Source organism: Dipodomys merriami, unplaced genomic scaffold (genome assembly GCF_024711535.1).
Source record: "Dipodomys merriami isolate MVZ:Mamm:240054 unplaced genomic scaffold, mDipMer1.0.p SCAF_9, whole genome shotgun sequence".
NCBI lineage: Eukaryota > Metazoa > Chordata > Mammalia > Rodentia > Heteromyidae > Dipodomys > Dipodomys merriami.
In genome coordinates, this window is record NW_027206512.1 from 42,364,728 (window position 1) to 42,377,910 (window position 13,183).

General features: G+C 44.5%; 1 protein-coding gene across 1 annotated transcript; it reads right to left on the reverse strand.

The window, feature by feature from the left end:
• Positions 1 to 2,654: 2,654 nt before the first annotated feature.
• Uchl1 (ubiquitin C-terminal hydrolase L1) lies at positions 2,655 to 12,103 on the reverse strand. Its single transcript, XM_070012367.1, has 9 exons — positions 12,013 to 12,103; positions 11,902 to 11,913; positions 11,326 to 11,454; positions 8,706 to 8,856; positions 6,044 to 6,129; positions 5,920 to 5,967; positions 4,814 to 4,880; positions 4,003 to 4,061; positions 2,655 to 3,066 (listed from the first exon to the last, which is right to left on the reverse strand). The coding sequence occupies exons 1-9, from the start codon at positions 12,043 to 12,045 to the stop codon at positions 2,980 to 2,982; spliced, it is 672 nt and encodes a 223-aa protein (XP_069868468.1). The 5' UTR covers positions 12,046 to 12,103; the 3' UTR covers positions 2,655 to 2,979.
• Between the last annotated feature and the right edge of the window lie 1,080 nt (positions 12,104 to 13,183).

A 13,183-nucleotide genomic window follows, 5' to 3' on the forward strand; every position in this document is an offset into this window, starting at 1 on the left:
TAGAGCTGTGTTTAAGAATGTCATTTGTGCTGGACACCAGTGGCTCATGCCTGTAATCCTAGCTACTCAGGAGGCTGGGATCTGAGGATCGTGGTTCAAAGCCAGCCTGGGCAAGAAAGTCAGTGAGACTCTTATCTCCAATTAACCACCAGAAAACTGGAAGTGGTGCTGTGGCTCAAGTGGTAGAGTGCTAGTCTTGAGCTGAAGAGCTGAGGGACAGCACCCAGGCTGAGAGTTCAAGACCCACGACTGACAAAAAAAAGAATGTCATTGTACTTCTGGAATTAAAATAAATCTACCAGCTCCTATAAACAGGAAGGAATCTTATTTTGTTTCCCTTATCCTAAATCATCCCAAGTGATTGTAAGTAATGTGCCAAGTTAAACTTTAAAATGAGTCCCTCTAACTTCAAGTACAAGCAACCAGTAGTAGGATGTAGACATGCTCACTTTCTTCTGAAGATCCTAGATTGGCCAGCCCTTAAAAGTTGAAACTAAGACAGACACTGGTGGCTCATGCCATAATCCTAGCTACTCAGGAAGAGGAGATCTGAGCATAAAATTTCAAAGCCAGCAAGGTAGAAAAGTCCCTGAGACTCTTATCTCTGACCAGCAGAGCCAGAAGGGGAGGTATGGCTTGAGTGGTATCCTTAAGAAGAAAAGGCCAAGCAAAGAGCATTCCACCAGTACCAGCCAACAAAAAACAAGTTGTAAACAGAAGAAAGTGTGATACATTAAGTGGCTCACACCTATAATCCTCAGGAAGTATAAATTGAGAGGATCATGATTACAGGCCAGCTTAAGACTAAAAAAGTTCACATGACCCCATTTCAACAGAAAAAGCTGTACACATCTGTTATTCCTACCTATGATAGGAAGCATAAATACAAAGTGTGGCCCAGGCTGTTCTGAGAACACACACACACACACACACTTCCAAGTACACTGCATAGACATTCTGCAGAAACACACACACACACACACACACACACACACACACACTTCCAAGTACACTGCATAGACACTCTGCAGAAAACTTTCCCTCTGCAGAACTTTCCCTCCAGGTGAACAGCAATGAGAGGAAGCACAGTAATTCTGCCATGGAGAAACCTGGCAAGCAGCACCTCAGCGAGATGATAGAGAGGTCAATACTAAAAGTAATGAATCATGCTGTTGTACTATATATTATATGCATAATAAAAATGCCACTTTACCTGGGTAAAACCCCTTGCCCTAGTCTAAGTACCAGTACATCTGACATAGTGTGGTGGAAACACATCTGTAATCCTAGCACTTTGGAGGCTGAGGAGGAAGATTGTGCATTGAGATCAGCCTGGATTACAAAGTCAGATCCTACATTTAAAAAAAAGACATTAAACAAATATCAATTGAACATCTGCCCCATACTCCTCAATGTCAGGGTCATCAAAAACAAGTTGGAGAAATAGATACAACTTTCAAAAGCAGGTAGATGCCAGCTAAACATGATGGGCTCTTGGAACGGAGACGATTTTCAGTAAGAAAGGAATACAAATAAGCTAGTCTTTAGTTGACAGCTCTGCTAGGGTATTATTAGTTTGTGAATTATAACAAACATACCATACTAACATAGATAGCAGAAAACTGAGTCATTTGTGGAAACATGAGAACTCTGGGCTTACAACTAGAATGTCAATTTTTCTATGAGCTTAAAATTGTTCTTAAACTTGCCTAATATTTAAAAATTAGTTTCTATAGATAGTCAGTGTCTCTAGATTTTTGTATGTTAAACTGGTGTGTACAGTATACATATTTATATACTGCTGTCAAAACAATGAGCCAGTAGTGCAGGAATGACATCAGGATTGCAGTTCCAGGCCAACCCTGGCAAAAGAGTATGCAAGACTATCTCAATAGATAGAAGAAGCTGGATGTGGTGACTTGTACCTGTTATTCCAGCTACAATAGAGGAAAGTGTAAAATAGGAGGATCTCAGTCCAGTCACATGCCTGGGCAGGAAGTAAAATTATCTCAAAAGTAACCAATGCAAGCTGGGTACCAGTGGCTCACACCTATAATCCTAGCTACTCAGGAGGCAGAGATCTGAGGATCACAATTTGAAGTCAGCCCAGGCAGGAAAGTCTATGAATCTCTTACCTTACCTCCAATTAACCACCAGAAAACTGTAAGTGATGGCTTAAAGTGGTAGAACACTAGTCTTGAGTAAAAAAGCTCAAGGACAGTGCTTTGGCCCTGAGTTCAAGTCTCACAACTGACAAAAAAAATAAAAATAAAACATAACCAATACAAAAAAAAGGAGGGGGAGGGGTTGGGGAGGTAGCTCAGTGGTAGAACACTTGCCTTGCATGCCTGAGGCCCTGGGTTCAATTCCTCAGCACCACATAAGCAAAATGAAAAAAGCTGGAAGTGGCGCTGTGGCTCAAGTGGTAGAGCGCTAGCCTTGAACTGAAGAGCTGAGAGACAGCACCCAAGCCCAGAGTTCAGGCCCCACAACCAGATCCAAAAAAATCAACCAGACCCCCCCCCAAAAAAGAAGGGGGGAGGAATGGCTCCAGTGGTAGCCAGCTTGCCTAGTAAACACACAGCCCTGAGTCCAAACCCCAACAATTTGGGATATAGTAGGGAGGAGGCTAAGAGAAAATGAAGAGTTTAAACTTATCTCTTATGAGCAGAAAAGTCTTTTATTCCTTTTAAGGACAAACAAACCACATCCAAGGCTTTAACTACACATAACCCAAAGTAGCCATTGACAGCTTTAGGTGCTAGAGTACAGACACACAGTGGGGGAAACAATCACAGCTGAAGCCCACACCAACTTGGCTCAGGACAGTAGAGCTCTGCTAGTGCTGGGGTGTAAGGGAGCATGAAAGAAGGTGACAGCTGAGTTTACAAGGACTGAAGCACAGTAGGCTGCTTGGGCAGGAATGTGCGGCTCGCTAGGGCTATGGGACGGGAGAACAGCAGGCCCCTCCCACAGAGCTTAGGCTGCCTTGCAGAGGGCCACAGCGGAAAAGCGAACCTCTCCTTGCTCACGCTCAGTGAACTCTCTGCAGACCTTGGCAGCATCCTGAAAAGAAGGAATGATGTTAATATCCAAACAAAACCAGCTAGGAATGCAAATTTCAAAGGGAAACCACGTCCAAGACCTGGTCATGTTCAGTTTACCCTAACCCAACTGCAAATCCCTCACTAACCTTGAGAACCAGGGATGAAGGCAAGAGAAAACAAGTGTCACTAGAAAGCACATCGCATGTTTCCTGAACAAGCTGACTCCCTTCTGTTTCCACCAAGTGCTTCTGGGTTTTTGCCTCTGCCTCGTTTTTGTTTTTGTTTTTTTTGCAAGTAAACTAAATCACTCTTTCCCTCAAATCTCAAGAGAACTGAATGGTATAATTAAGAAATGTTCCTCTATACAAGCAAATTGATTCTATTCTAGACTCATCTTTAGGTTGAAACGGTCTATAGTGAACCTCCCTCTTATCCAGAATCAAGAGGTTTTGGTAGTCATTTCTACCAGGATGGCTATCCAGGATCTTGTCAGTCATGTTTTTCAGTTTCTTTTTCCCTTCTGCAACAGAGAGCCATGTGGAAACAAACACGTGAAATTTACCTACCAGAATCCTTAGTGCACTACCTATCAGATTGACCAAAAACTAAGGACCTTAAAAGAGAATTTGGGAAGGCTCGGAAGACTGTTTCCGAAACAATGTAAACTGACAAGGCGACAGTGATCACCTTAATCCCACAGGGAAACAAGGCAATGGTTTCCAGCTAATTCTAACTGTGGACTGAAAATGACACACAAAACACATTGTTCAGGGCTTCTTTGAAGGCTCCCGTTTAAAAGCCACTTGCTGTAAGAGAAGATGGGTAGAATTACTGAAATGATCTTTAAGCCCTAAAGACTATTAACCCAGAAAATAGATGCTGGCAGCCCTGAATGTGTCAGCACATTAGACAATGTGGCTGGAAAATATGGAAGGGGTGTCTGTCCCAGGATTACCTGCAGCAAGGAGTCCTCAGAACTAGCGCCATGGTCCACCGGAAAAGGCATTCGTCCATCTAGAACAAAGAAGTTGGGCATGTCAAATTTCCTGCATTTTCAGGCCAACCCAAAGGGAAGTTGTAAATTCTTCCAAAAACCACTGTACTCCCATCAAGGAACATATGAAGAAACTTGGAAGGTTTGGTTGTGAAGAAATAAGCTACAGAGGCTCAAGAGTCCCTAAGTATCCACTCTAGGCATGGTCAGTCTATCACTAATGGTACCATGCAAATCCAAGCCAGATCTTAATAGAAGCAATCATGCCAAATCTTGGGAAGCACTACAGAGCAAAAGTCAGCTGGTCTCTGGGGAAAGGCAAAAGGAAAGGCAAGAAGAAATCTCTGAGATCTCACTTGCCCTCCTATGACTACCAGTTACCCCATGAGTCCATCCATAAGTGATGTCTCAACTTGAGTCTTTCTCCATTAATATAAAACAGAAATAATTATAACATCCAAATTCATACAAACAAGGTCATCCCGACACTGATCCTTTTCTAAGGTATTCCTTGTCTGAAAGGATGGCATAGGAGATGCTATGGAGAGCCAGGAAGAGGAAGTGTGGCTGCCTGGAGTCCTCACTGCTTCGTAACTAAAGGCATCATTCAGTAGGTCAGTAGCCTAAGTTCTGTGGGTATGGTAGATAGTTAAGAGCCCACTGGCTGGCCTCTCCTTCTCTGGCTTCAAACAGTGAAGTACTAACAGCATACACATACTACATCAAAGAATGCAGGAAAACATACTGAGTTTCAAAATGGAGTGATACATACCTAGTTCATAGAGATGCCCATCCACATTGTTAAACAGAATAAAATGAAAATTCACCTTGTCATCTACCTGAAAAGTTCAAGAAATTTTTGAAAATGGAGTTAAAATAAACTTTAGAATGAAACAGTTTGCTTATATTCTTAAGAATATAAGCTCATTACAGCTCATAGTCATGAATTTCCTATAAACAGGGCCCAAGTCTAAACCTTCTAAGGCAGAAATGCTGGAATCCTTAAGATAGCCTAGCTTTTTGGTTACTGCTATGTCATGTTTTTTCTTGATGAGGAAATTCAGGCTTATCTCAGGAAAGGTCATACCTAGAGAGAGGTTATTAAGGCAGTTTCCTTGAAGAGATTCTGTTTGTTCTATTCACATTTCTGGTGCTGGGTACTAGACCCAGGGTCTCTTGCATGTTATACATAAGCTGAATCACTGGGCTACATCCCCGGGTCCCCATTATGGTACATTTAAAGCTTTTTTTTTGTTGGTTGTGGGGCTTGAACTCAAGGCCTGGGTGCTGTCCCTGGGCCTCTCTGTACTCAAGGCTAGCACTCTACCACTTGAGCCACAGTGTATGTGGTACTGAGGAATCGAACCCAGAGCTTTGTGCATGCTAGGCGAGCATTCTACCACTAGGCCACATTCCCAGCCCCCATTTAAATCTTTTTAGAATAGAGTCTTGTTAGTACATTTCACTCTCCTCACATGGCTCTGAAAGGTGAGATGCTAATTATGTTTGGGTTTTTTTTTTAACTGTATTTTTTTTGTCTTTTCTTTTTTGGTACTGGGGATCGAACCCAGGACGTTGCACTTGCTAGGCAAGCGCTTTGCCACTGAGCTACATCCCAGCCCGAAATGCTAATTATGAACAGAGGTATTAATTACTCTGTAAAACTCATATACATCTACATATAATACTATTGGTTTGAATTACACATTATTTTAACTACCAATTCAATCTCTGAAGACACATTTTGGGGAACAGAGCTAGTCAAAGCATCATTTTCTGTCATCAATTGGCCCTGAGTAGGTAACTTTATATTCAATCCTGCAACTATTCCAACGGAAACACAGGCACCACCAGACTCAGATGTAGACTTTCATTTACCCGACACTGGCCCTCCTGTGCCACGGCATCATGGGCTGCCTGGATGGCCTGCAGAAAAAAGAAAAAAATCAACACAAAGCTCTCCACAGTGATTTCAAAGCAATGCTCTGGAAGTTGTTCATACCTCATTCTTTTCAAAGCATTTAGCTCTGTCTTCAGGGGACATCTTCTCCGTCTCAGAAAGAAACTGTTTCAGGATTGATCCATCCTCTTTAAAAAGAAAATGCAGACATTGGTTCAGACAAAATACTACAAATGGATCCATGATATTTCTGACCAAAGCTTTCATAGCATCTTCATCTTCAAAGTGGTCTCCAGGGATGTGGATGAGCAGTCCTTCCTTCCAGCCTGCCTCTCTTTCAAGACAGGCAGGCCTCTCCATTCTTCTAGAATACAAAGCTCTTTCTTGTTGTTGCCATCCCAAACATCTTGTCCCTCCCACCCCTCATTTCTTCCAGTACTTATTTAGAACATGTATTTGTGGGATGTTGTGCCTCAAAGGCAGATCTGTCTTGTCTACTGCTGTAGCTATAGCACTTAATATCATACAATTAACATCTATTGTCTATATGATACTAAAGTAACATTCTAGTTGAATTAACAGTTCCTAAAGCAAGATTTTTTTTACTTCAGGGTAGAAAATTCAGTCTCAGTAACTCAGTTATCCAGACAGATATTAGCATGAGGATCTTACACAGATATACGAACACCTATAGACTCTGGCTTACAAGATAGTAGCCACTGGCTATTGTCATTGTTAACCCTGTTCGTGCTCAGTGTGGATAAAGCAGGAGGCACCCCTCCAGCAAGGGCAACTCCCACTTCAGAAGACCTCAGCTTGAATCTTCAACTATAAACTTAAAAATCTGGAGTAGGGTATAGCTCTGTATTACAGAGCTTGCCTAAGATACTATACACAGAGCAGAGTTCAAATCCCCAGCACCAGAAACCTCTACACACACTCACTCAAAACTCTGAGAAGATATTTGAATCAATTCACTGATGACAACATTACCATAGTTTTAAAATTAGAGTATGTAATCTGACCCTGGGAACACAGAATTCTAAATAAAGTGCATTTTATAGAATAGAAAAAAACTGGGCTGAAACTTTGTCAGTCATGGGACTTGAACTTAGGGCCTGGTACTGTCCCTGAGCTTTTCTGTGGCTTTGAGCCACAGCTCTACTTCTGGTTTTCTGGTGGTTAATTGGAGGTAACAGTCTCATGGGACTTGACCAGGCTGGCTTCAAACTGTGATCCTTAGATTTAGCCTACTAGTAGCTAGGATTACAGGTACCTGACTGAGCTGCAACTTTTTAATGTAGATCAAATGAATATCTGGAAAAGCAACTTCTAGAAGATTTAGGAATTTATGGCCAAACAAGTCATCTTTAATATCAGAAAGATACCAAGAGTCTTGGACCATATTTGCTTTAATAAAAGTTACACAGGCTAGGTATCAGTGACTCACATCTCTAATCCTAGCTACTCAGGAGACTTGAGATTGTAAGACTGGAATTCGAATCCAGTTTGGGCAAGAAAGTTCATGAGACCCTTATCTCCAATTGACCACCAAAAAGTCAGACGTAGAGCTATTGCTCAAGTCCTAGGAATGGCATGCGCACACATACACACCCACACAAATAACACACACAAGTGTACATTTGAACCCAGGATTGTATGCAAGACAGGTAAGAGCTCTACCACCTAATCATATTCCCAACCCAATTTTTCTTTTGAGATAGGGTCTCTGCCTATGTTGCCCAGGCTGGCCTTGGGCTGGGCTCAAACAACTTTCCTGCCTCAATCTCCCAAGTAGCTGGGACCACAGGTACACACCACCATGCCTAGGTGTGTATCTAACCTGCTGCCAGTAACAGGGCTACCTCCCTACCCATATGCCTTAAGTATTTGGGACTACAGACAAACACCACCATACCCAGCTATTTATCTAACCTGCTACAATTAACAGGGTAGTCTCCTCAGCCCTACCTCCCAGCCATTGTCTAAACCACTATCACCATTTCTGTAAACCAAGTCTTACTGGAACACTGCTACATCTACTGGTTTACATTTATGACTGACTGGTTTTGAGCTAAAATAGTTAGATGAGAATCCTAAAAGGTTTACTATTAACCTTTTAAGAACATTTGCCAACTTATTCTAAATCACATGTAACGGCCACGTTACTTTGACCCACTTACTGTTCACTCTGCCTCTGTCAAGCTCAAGGGCTCACACTTGCTTCCCCATATCATACACAGTATTCACTAGGGGTGGGCAAAGTTCATTCATGGTACAACATTTAAGGTTTTGGCTTGCTGCCACAGGACTTCCATACCATTAGGTAGCTGCTGTCAAGTTATTCTGGTCTCCCCATTGCTTAGAAGACAAATCAATGACAGGCCTTAGCTGTCCGCATTTTCTGATTAGCATCACCTCTAGCTCCAAATTGAGAATTCAAAAGGAACAGGTGAGAATGATTACACCATTGGCCCTCAAGTACTTTCTTTACCTCACCCTCGTGAGTCTGTGAACAAACAAAAGGGTCTACTGGAGAGGCAGCTGAGCATACCTCTTAAATGAGTTTCCTGTCAAATAAACAATAAAAACTCAATTCATGTAGTATAGCTGGATAAGTAATGAGTGAACTGTTTCAAAACAAAACAATTTTTAAAACAATGATTTTGCTGAAAAAAACCCTGAAGATTTTTGTCATAAAGTGTTATAGTAACTAAATTCCATGCTTTTTTTAGAAGATGACCTGCTGTAATGTCACACGTACCAAACTGCAATTTGTCTTGATTATTGGCCACTGTGTGGATAAGTCCAATTGTACCACAAGAGTTCCCAATGGTCTGCTTCATGAAGTATACTTTAGGACTCACTTCTTGTCCCTTCAATTCTTCAATCTGTTTTTTCCTAAAGTTCTCATGCTGTGAAGGGAAAAAAAAAAAAAAACATTTACCTCTCAAAATGAAAATGCAAAGGACAAATGGCACCACAGTGCATTCTACCACCTATGTGGAAACACAAGGGGGAGGTGTGACCCAGAGCCTTGGTTCTAATTGCTGGCCAATATCCAGAGCATATTCTGTCTGGCGCCAGTGGGCTCTGAGGCCTGTAGGCTCCACCCCATGTCTCTGAGGGCCCTAGGCTCCACCCTGTGCTGCAGTGCAGATGCTGCCTTGTTGGATATTGCCCAAGGCTGTCTAGACTGCAACCTTTTAGTTTGAGATGAATGTGTCATGTCAGAAAGCAAAAAAGTCCATTTATTATTTTCCTTTTATCAATACCAATGACTGCATTGTACATAGGCCTCCTAATCAAGCTATGAACGATTTAGTGGCCAATTTTAATTCCAGCTGTTTTCATTTCACTATTGTGTTAACACTTCTATTCTGTCCAATTAGCTATCTCTTTAGAAACAAAACAAGCAAAGAAGCCATTAAGTGAAAAAAATGAACAATTTCTTCTTCCTCATCTTTTTAGAATGAGAATTCAACCAGTGTTGGGTACAGGAGACTGTGACCTTACAAAAAATTTCTCATCCTCCAAGAAAAGATGTGACTTCAAGTGCAAGAAAGATAGAATGTTCTAGCTACTTACAGAGGGATACAGTGAGTCTGTCTACAGCTTTTATCTAAGACATGAGAAGTTAGGACTTGGATAGCACATTTGCATAGTGGGACATTCTAGTAGCCTTGCATTACTGCACATGAATGAAGTTTTAAAGCTGGTTCTGTGCCACAGAGCTCAACTTCAACCCCATCTAGTAAGAAACTCTTGCTTACTCCCAGACTCTTGAGTTGTCACTTATTGACTGTTAAGGGGTTTAATCTTTCCAGGCTAATCAGATAAAAATTTTACATGGCAGCAATCTTAGAATTATTTAATGTCTCGCATGGAGACCCTTCTCTAAATATTTCACCATCATTTAAAAGGACTGAGCTTGGCATGAAAGTTCCCAATGCCCTAGTCTGAATTAGATGCTTTTAAAATTATTATTAGCTTGCTCTTGAAGTCAACCTATAATCCTCACTTTTCACTAAATTTCCTTCAGTGCTTGAATGTCCAGTAGGCGTTCTGTATAGAATAAAAGCTCGATAAATTTGACAGACTGAAATGCAGCTAAAGGACAAAACACACATTATTCATACCAGACTGTTCTCTAAAAAGATCCAGTTGAGGCCGCAAAAGAAGCCCTGTGAGCTTTTAAGGCAAATATCCTGCACCACTGCCTCCCAGAGGCCTTGCCTGAGTGCTGCTCAAAACCTCCGAGTCATCATGGTTCCTCTAATGAAAAAGCTCCTAGAGATGCTCAAGTGGGAAACCAGAAGATTACATTTGAGTTGGTCAAGACAGTGAGTCTGACCTACAAAGATTTACAATTTTATCCAAATGTCAAACCTGCCACTGGCATAATCCTAATTCCTGTAATAAATATTTTAACCTATTAATACTTAGCTCGTTAGCCCGTTTAGTAGTAAGAAGGCCTGGAAATTTCTCATACAGCTTGGTTTAGATTCTTACACTTCAGTTAACCTCACTGGTGCCCCAAATGCTAACAGCAGTGAGACATTACCTGGACTCCCCACACTCCAAGACAATAAATATCCAACTGGATGTTTTTATAAGATGCTCAGTTTTGAGGCACATATATTCATTCATAATTGTAGAAGGAAAACCATTCAAACAAAAGAAAAATGTGTTAGCAAGATTGTGCTAATAACCACCAATGTCACCCAGCTACAAGGTCAGAGACAAAGAGTACAGGTAGTAGACAGACGATCCCATACAGAAACCCTATACAAATGATTCAGTACACATTCAGGAGAGTGTCTAGGGGTAAAGGAGTGAGGGGGTCCCCTAAATTCATTAAAACAGGAAATGGAGCTCAACTGAACCTTTTGTGTTATGTTCAGGCAAACCCAGCCTCCTCCATTTTACAGCTAGGTGGGAGTCTAAGAAACAAACAAGGAACTGACAGTTTACAGCCCTTAAAAGGAAACAGCCAGCAGTCCCCAAGTGGAAGGCTCAGACAAACCTAATGAAGGCAAACTGGTTTACAGGGTGAATTATCTCTCTGGATGACAGGGATAATGGAATTGGGAGAAGTAGGCTCCTACTCTCCCAAATTAAGGCAATTATGGACAAATGGGTAAGGATGCGAAGGATGTAATTAGCTCAATTCAAACAGGCGTCCCCCCCAAAAGTGTTTCATTCCTGCAGGCACCTCCCTTCTTGAGAAGCCTTGACTTTTACCCCCTACAGGTGGGGTGCGGATTAGCTAGATCTGGGCGCCCGGGTATGTCCAGAAAGGGAACCCCCTCCATGACCCACTGGGGTTTGAGGAGCAACATACTATGTCCCAGATCCCGCCCATCGGGGGCTTCACTCCCTACCTGGGCCGTGAGAGGAAAGAGCAGCAGCAGGGCGCAGGCAGGTGATGGCACCGAGCTCAGAGTCTCCTCCTCCAGGCCCAGCACGTCGGTGAAGCGCCACTGGCCGACGACCCCCAGCCGGGCCAACACCTGGGCGGAGGGGAGACAGGGCGGGGCCGATGGCGGGGAGAGGAGGGCGCAGGGTCACGACACCTGCCAGGGGGCGGGGCCAGCACGCGCGCACACGCGCCGCGCGCGCCCTGCGCGTCCCCACCCGAGCCGTGGAGGCCACGCCCCTCCGCCCGCTGCCCCGCCGCCCCCACGCCCCGGTCGGCGCAATGACACAGCACAAAGCGCGGCCCCCACGTGGCGCCCACGAAGCCCGGGTGCTGAGTCCGCGCGCGCGCGCGCGCGCCACGCCCTCAGGAGCGCTTCCCGGCGCAGCCGCCTCCCCCTGCATCCCACTCTCCATCCCACACTCCCGAAACCCTGAGACCGGGAGACCGGCGACCACTGCCGGGCGCTGGGTAGCTCGGTGGGCGCCTCCCCAGCCCGACGACACGGGAGGAGACGGGGGCAGCTCGAGGCGCTACTCACTTTGTTCAGCATCTGAAAGGAAAAACAAAAAACACACAATTGGGATGGGAAGCGGTGGCCAGGCGTCCGTCCGCCGGGCGCTCCCCGGGCAGCGGAGCCCCCGGTTCTCACCTCCGGGTTGATCTCCATCGGCTTCAGCTGCATCTTCGCCAACCGCCGCAGAAGCCTCAGTCCAGGGAAGAGGAGAAAACAGCGAGCGGAGCCGCCCAGGCTCCCGCTATAAAGCGGCGGCCTGGCGCACCGTGGCTGCCTGCGCGGGGGGGAGCGGGGGCCAAACCAAGCAGGGGGACGCGGCCAGACGCCGGCCCGAGGGCGTGGCCCCCCCCGCGTGCCGCGCCGATGGTACGGCCCGGCCCCCAAACCCTGCGGCCCGGCCCGCCCGCCCGGTGAGATAATCTGGTGGCGGGGGAGATGGTTTTTGTCGGTGGGTGCTTGGAGTGTGTGGAGCGGTCAGTCGTGTGTGACGAAGCCTTTCGAGTTTGGGCGACATTGCTTGGAAACCCGTCTTCTGCCATCTCAAATCACTCAAAAAGCTCGGGTGGGGGTCTCGGAAGCCTTTGAGCACGCACAGATTCAACAGGTATAGATTTATGGTGGGGTGTACATCCCTGTCCCCCTCCATCTCGCAGCGGTTTGCGTTGGCCCTGAGGCAGTCCATCTTCCATGTTAAATCAGACCGGTTATCCAGAATAAAAACCTGGTGTCTAACAGATATTGCATTAGAAATGCTGATGTAATGTGACTCCCCGGAGAAGAATTGGTTGGGCATGGGCATGGGGGAGATGTGGCTGCCATGCAAGACACAGAAGCAAGGCGATGGAAGACTATGGGAAGCAGATCCGAGAAAAGGATAGGGAGAATTTTGAGACAAGGGGCTGTCAAGGTAAACCATTCTTCAAAGAACAGAGGATTGGAATCATAAAATTCTGGGTTTCACCATACTCCAAAGGAAACGGCAACTAAAACCGCTTTTCTCTAGTCATCTTGAGTGGGATTTTTTTCCCCCTTTTAAACCAGCAAATTCAAAAGACGGCGAAAAATACAAATAAAAGAGGGACTAAATCTGTAGGGATAATGCCAGGAAAGCTTAAACCACCGAATGAAGCGAGGCCTGGCAGAAATAGTAAGGATAAGAAAGCTAGAAGTTTGGATATTGGTGAGGGGTGGGGAGGGGGGGAGATAGGCTCAGAAGAAAATAAGGCTATGGTGAAAGAACAGAGTTATGGAATAGAAGCTTCAGAGTTAGCAGATCGGGAGAGAAGGGGGAGCATTTACATTTTTG

Coding starts and splice junctions, on each gene's coding strand:
- Uchl1 (XM_070012367.1), bottom strand. CDS start 12,045: ATGCAGCTGAAGCCGATGGAGATCAACCCGGAG. Junction 4,881..5,919: donor CACAGGAGGGCCAGTGTCGG/GTAAATGAAAGT, acceptor TGAACTTTTCAG/GTAGATGACAAGGTGAATTT. Junction 3,067..4,002: donor CTGAGGACTCCTTGCTGCAG/GTAATCCTGGGA, acceptor CCTTCTTTTCAG/GATGCTGCCAAGGTCTGCAG.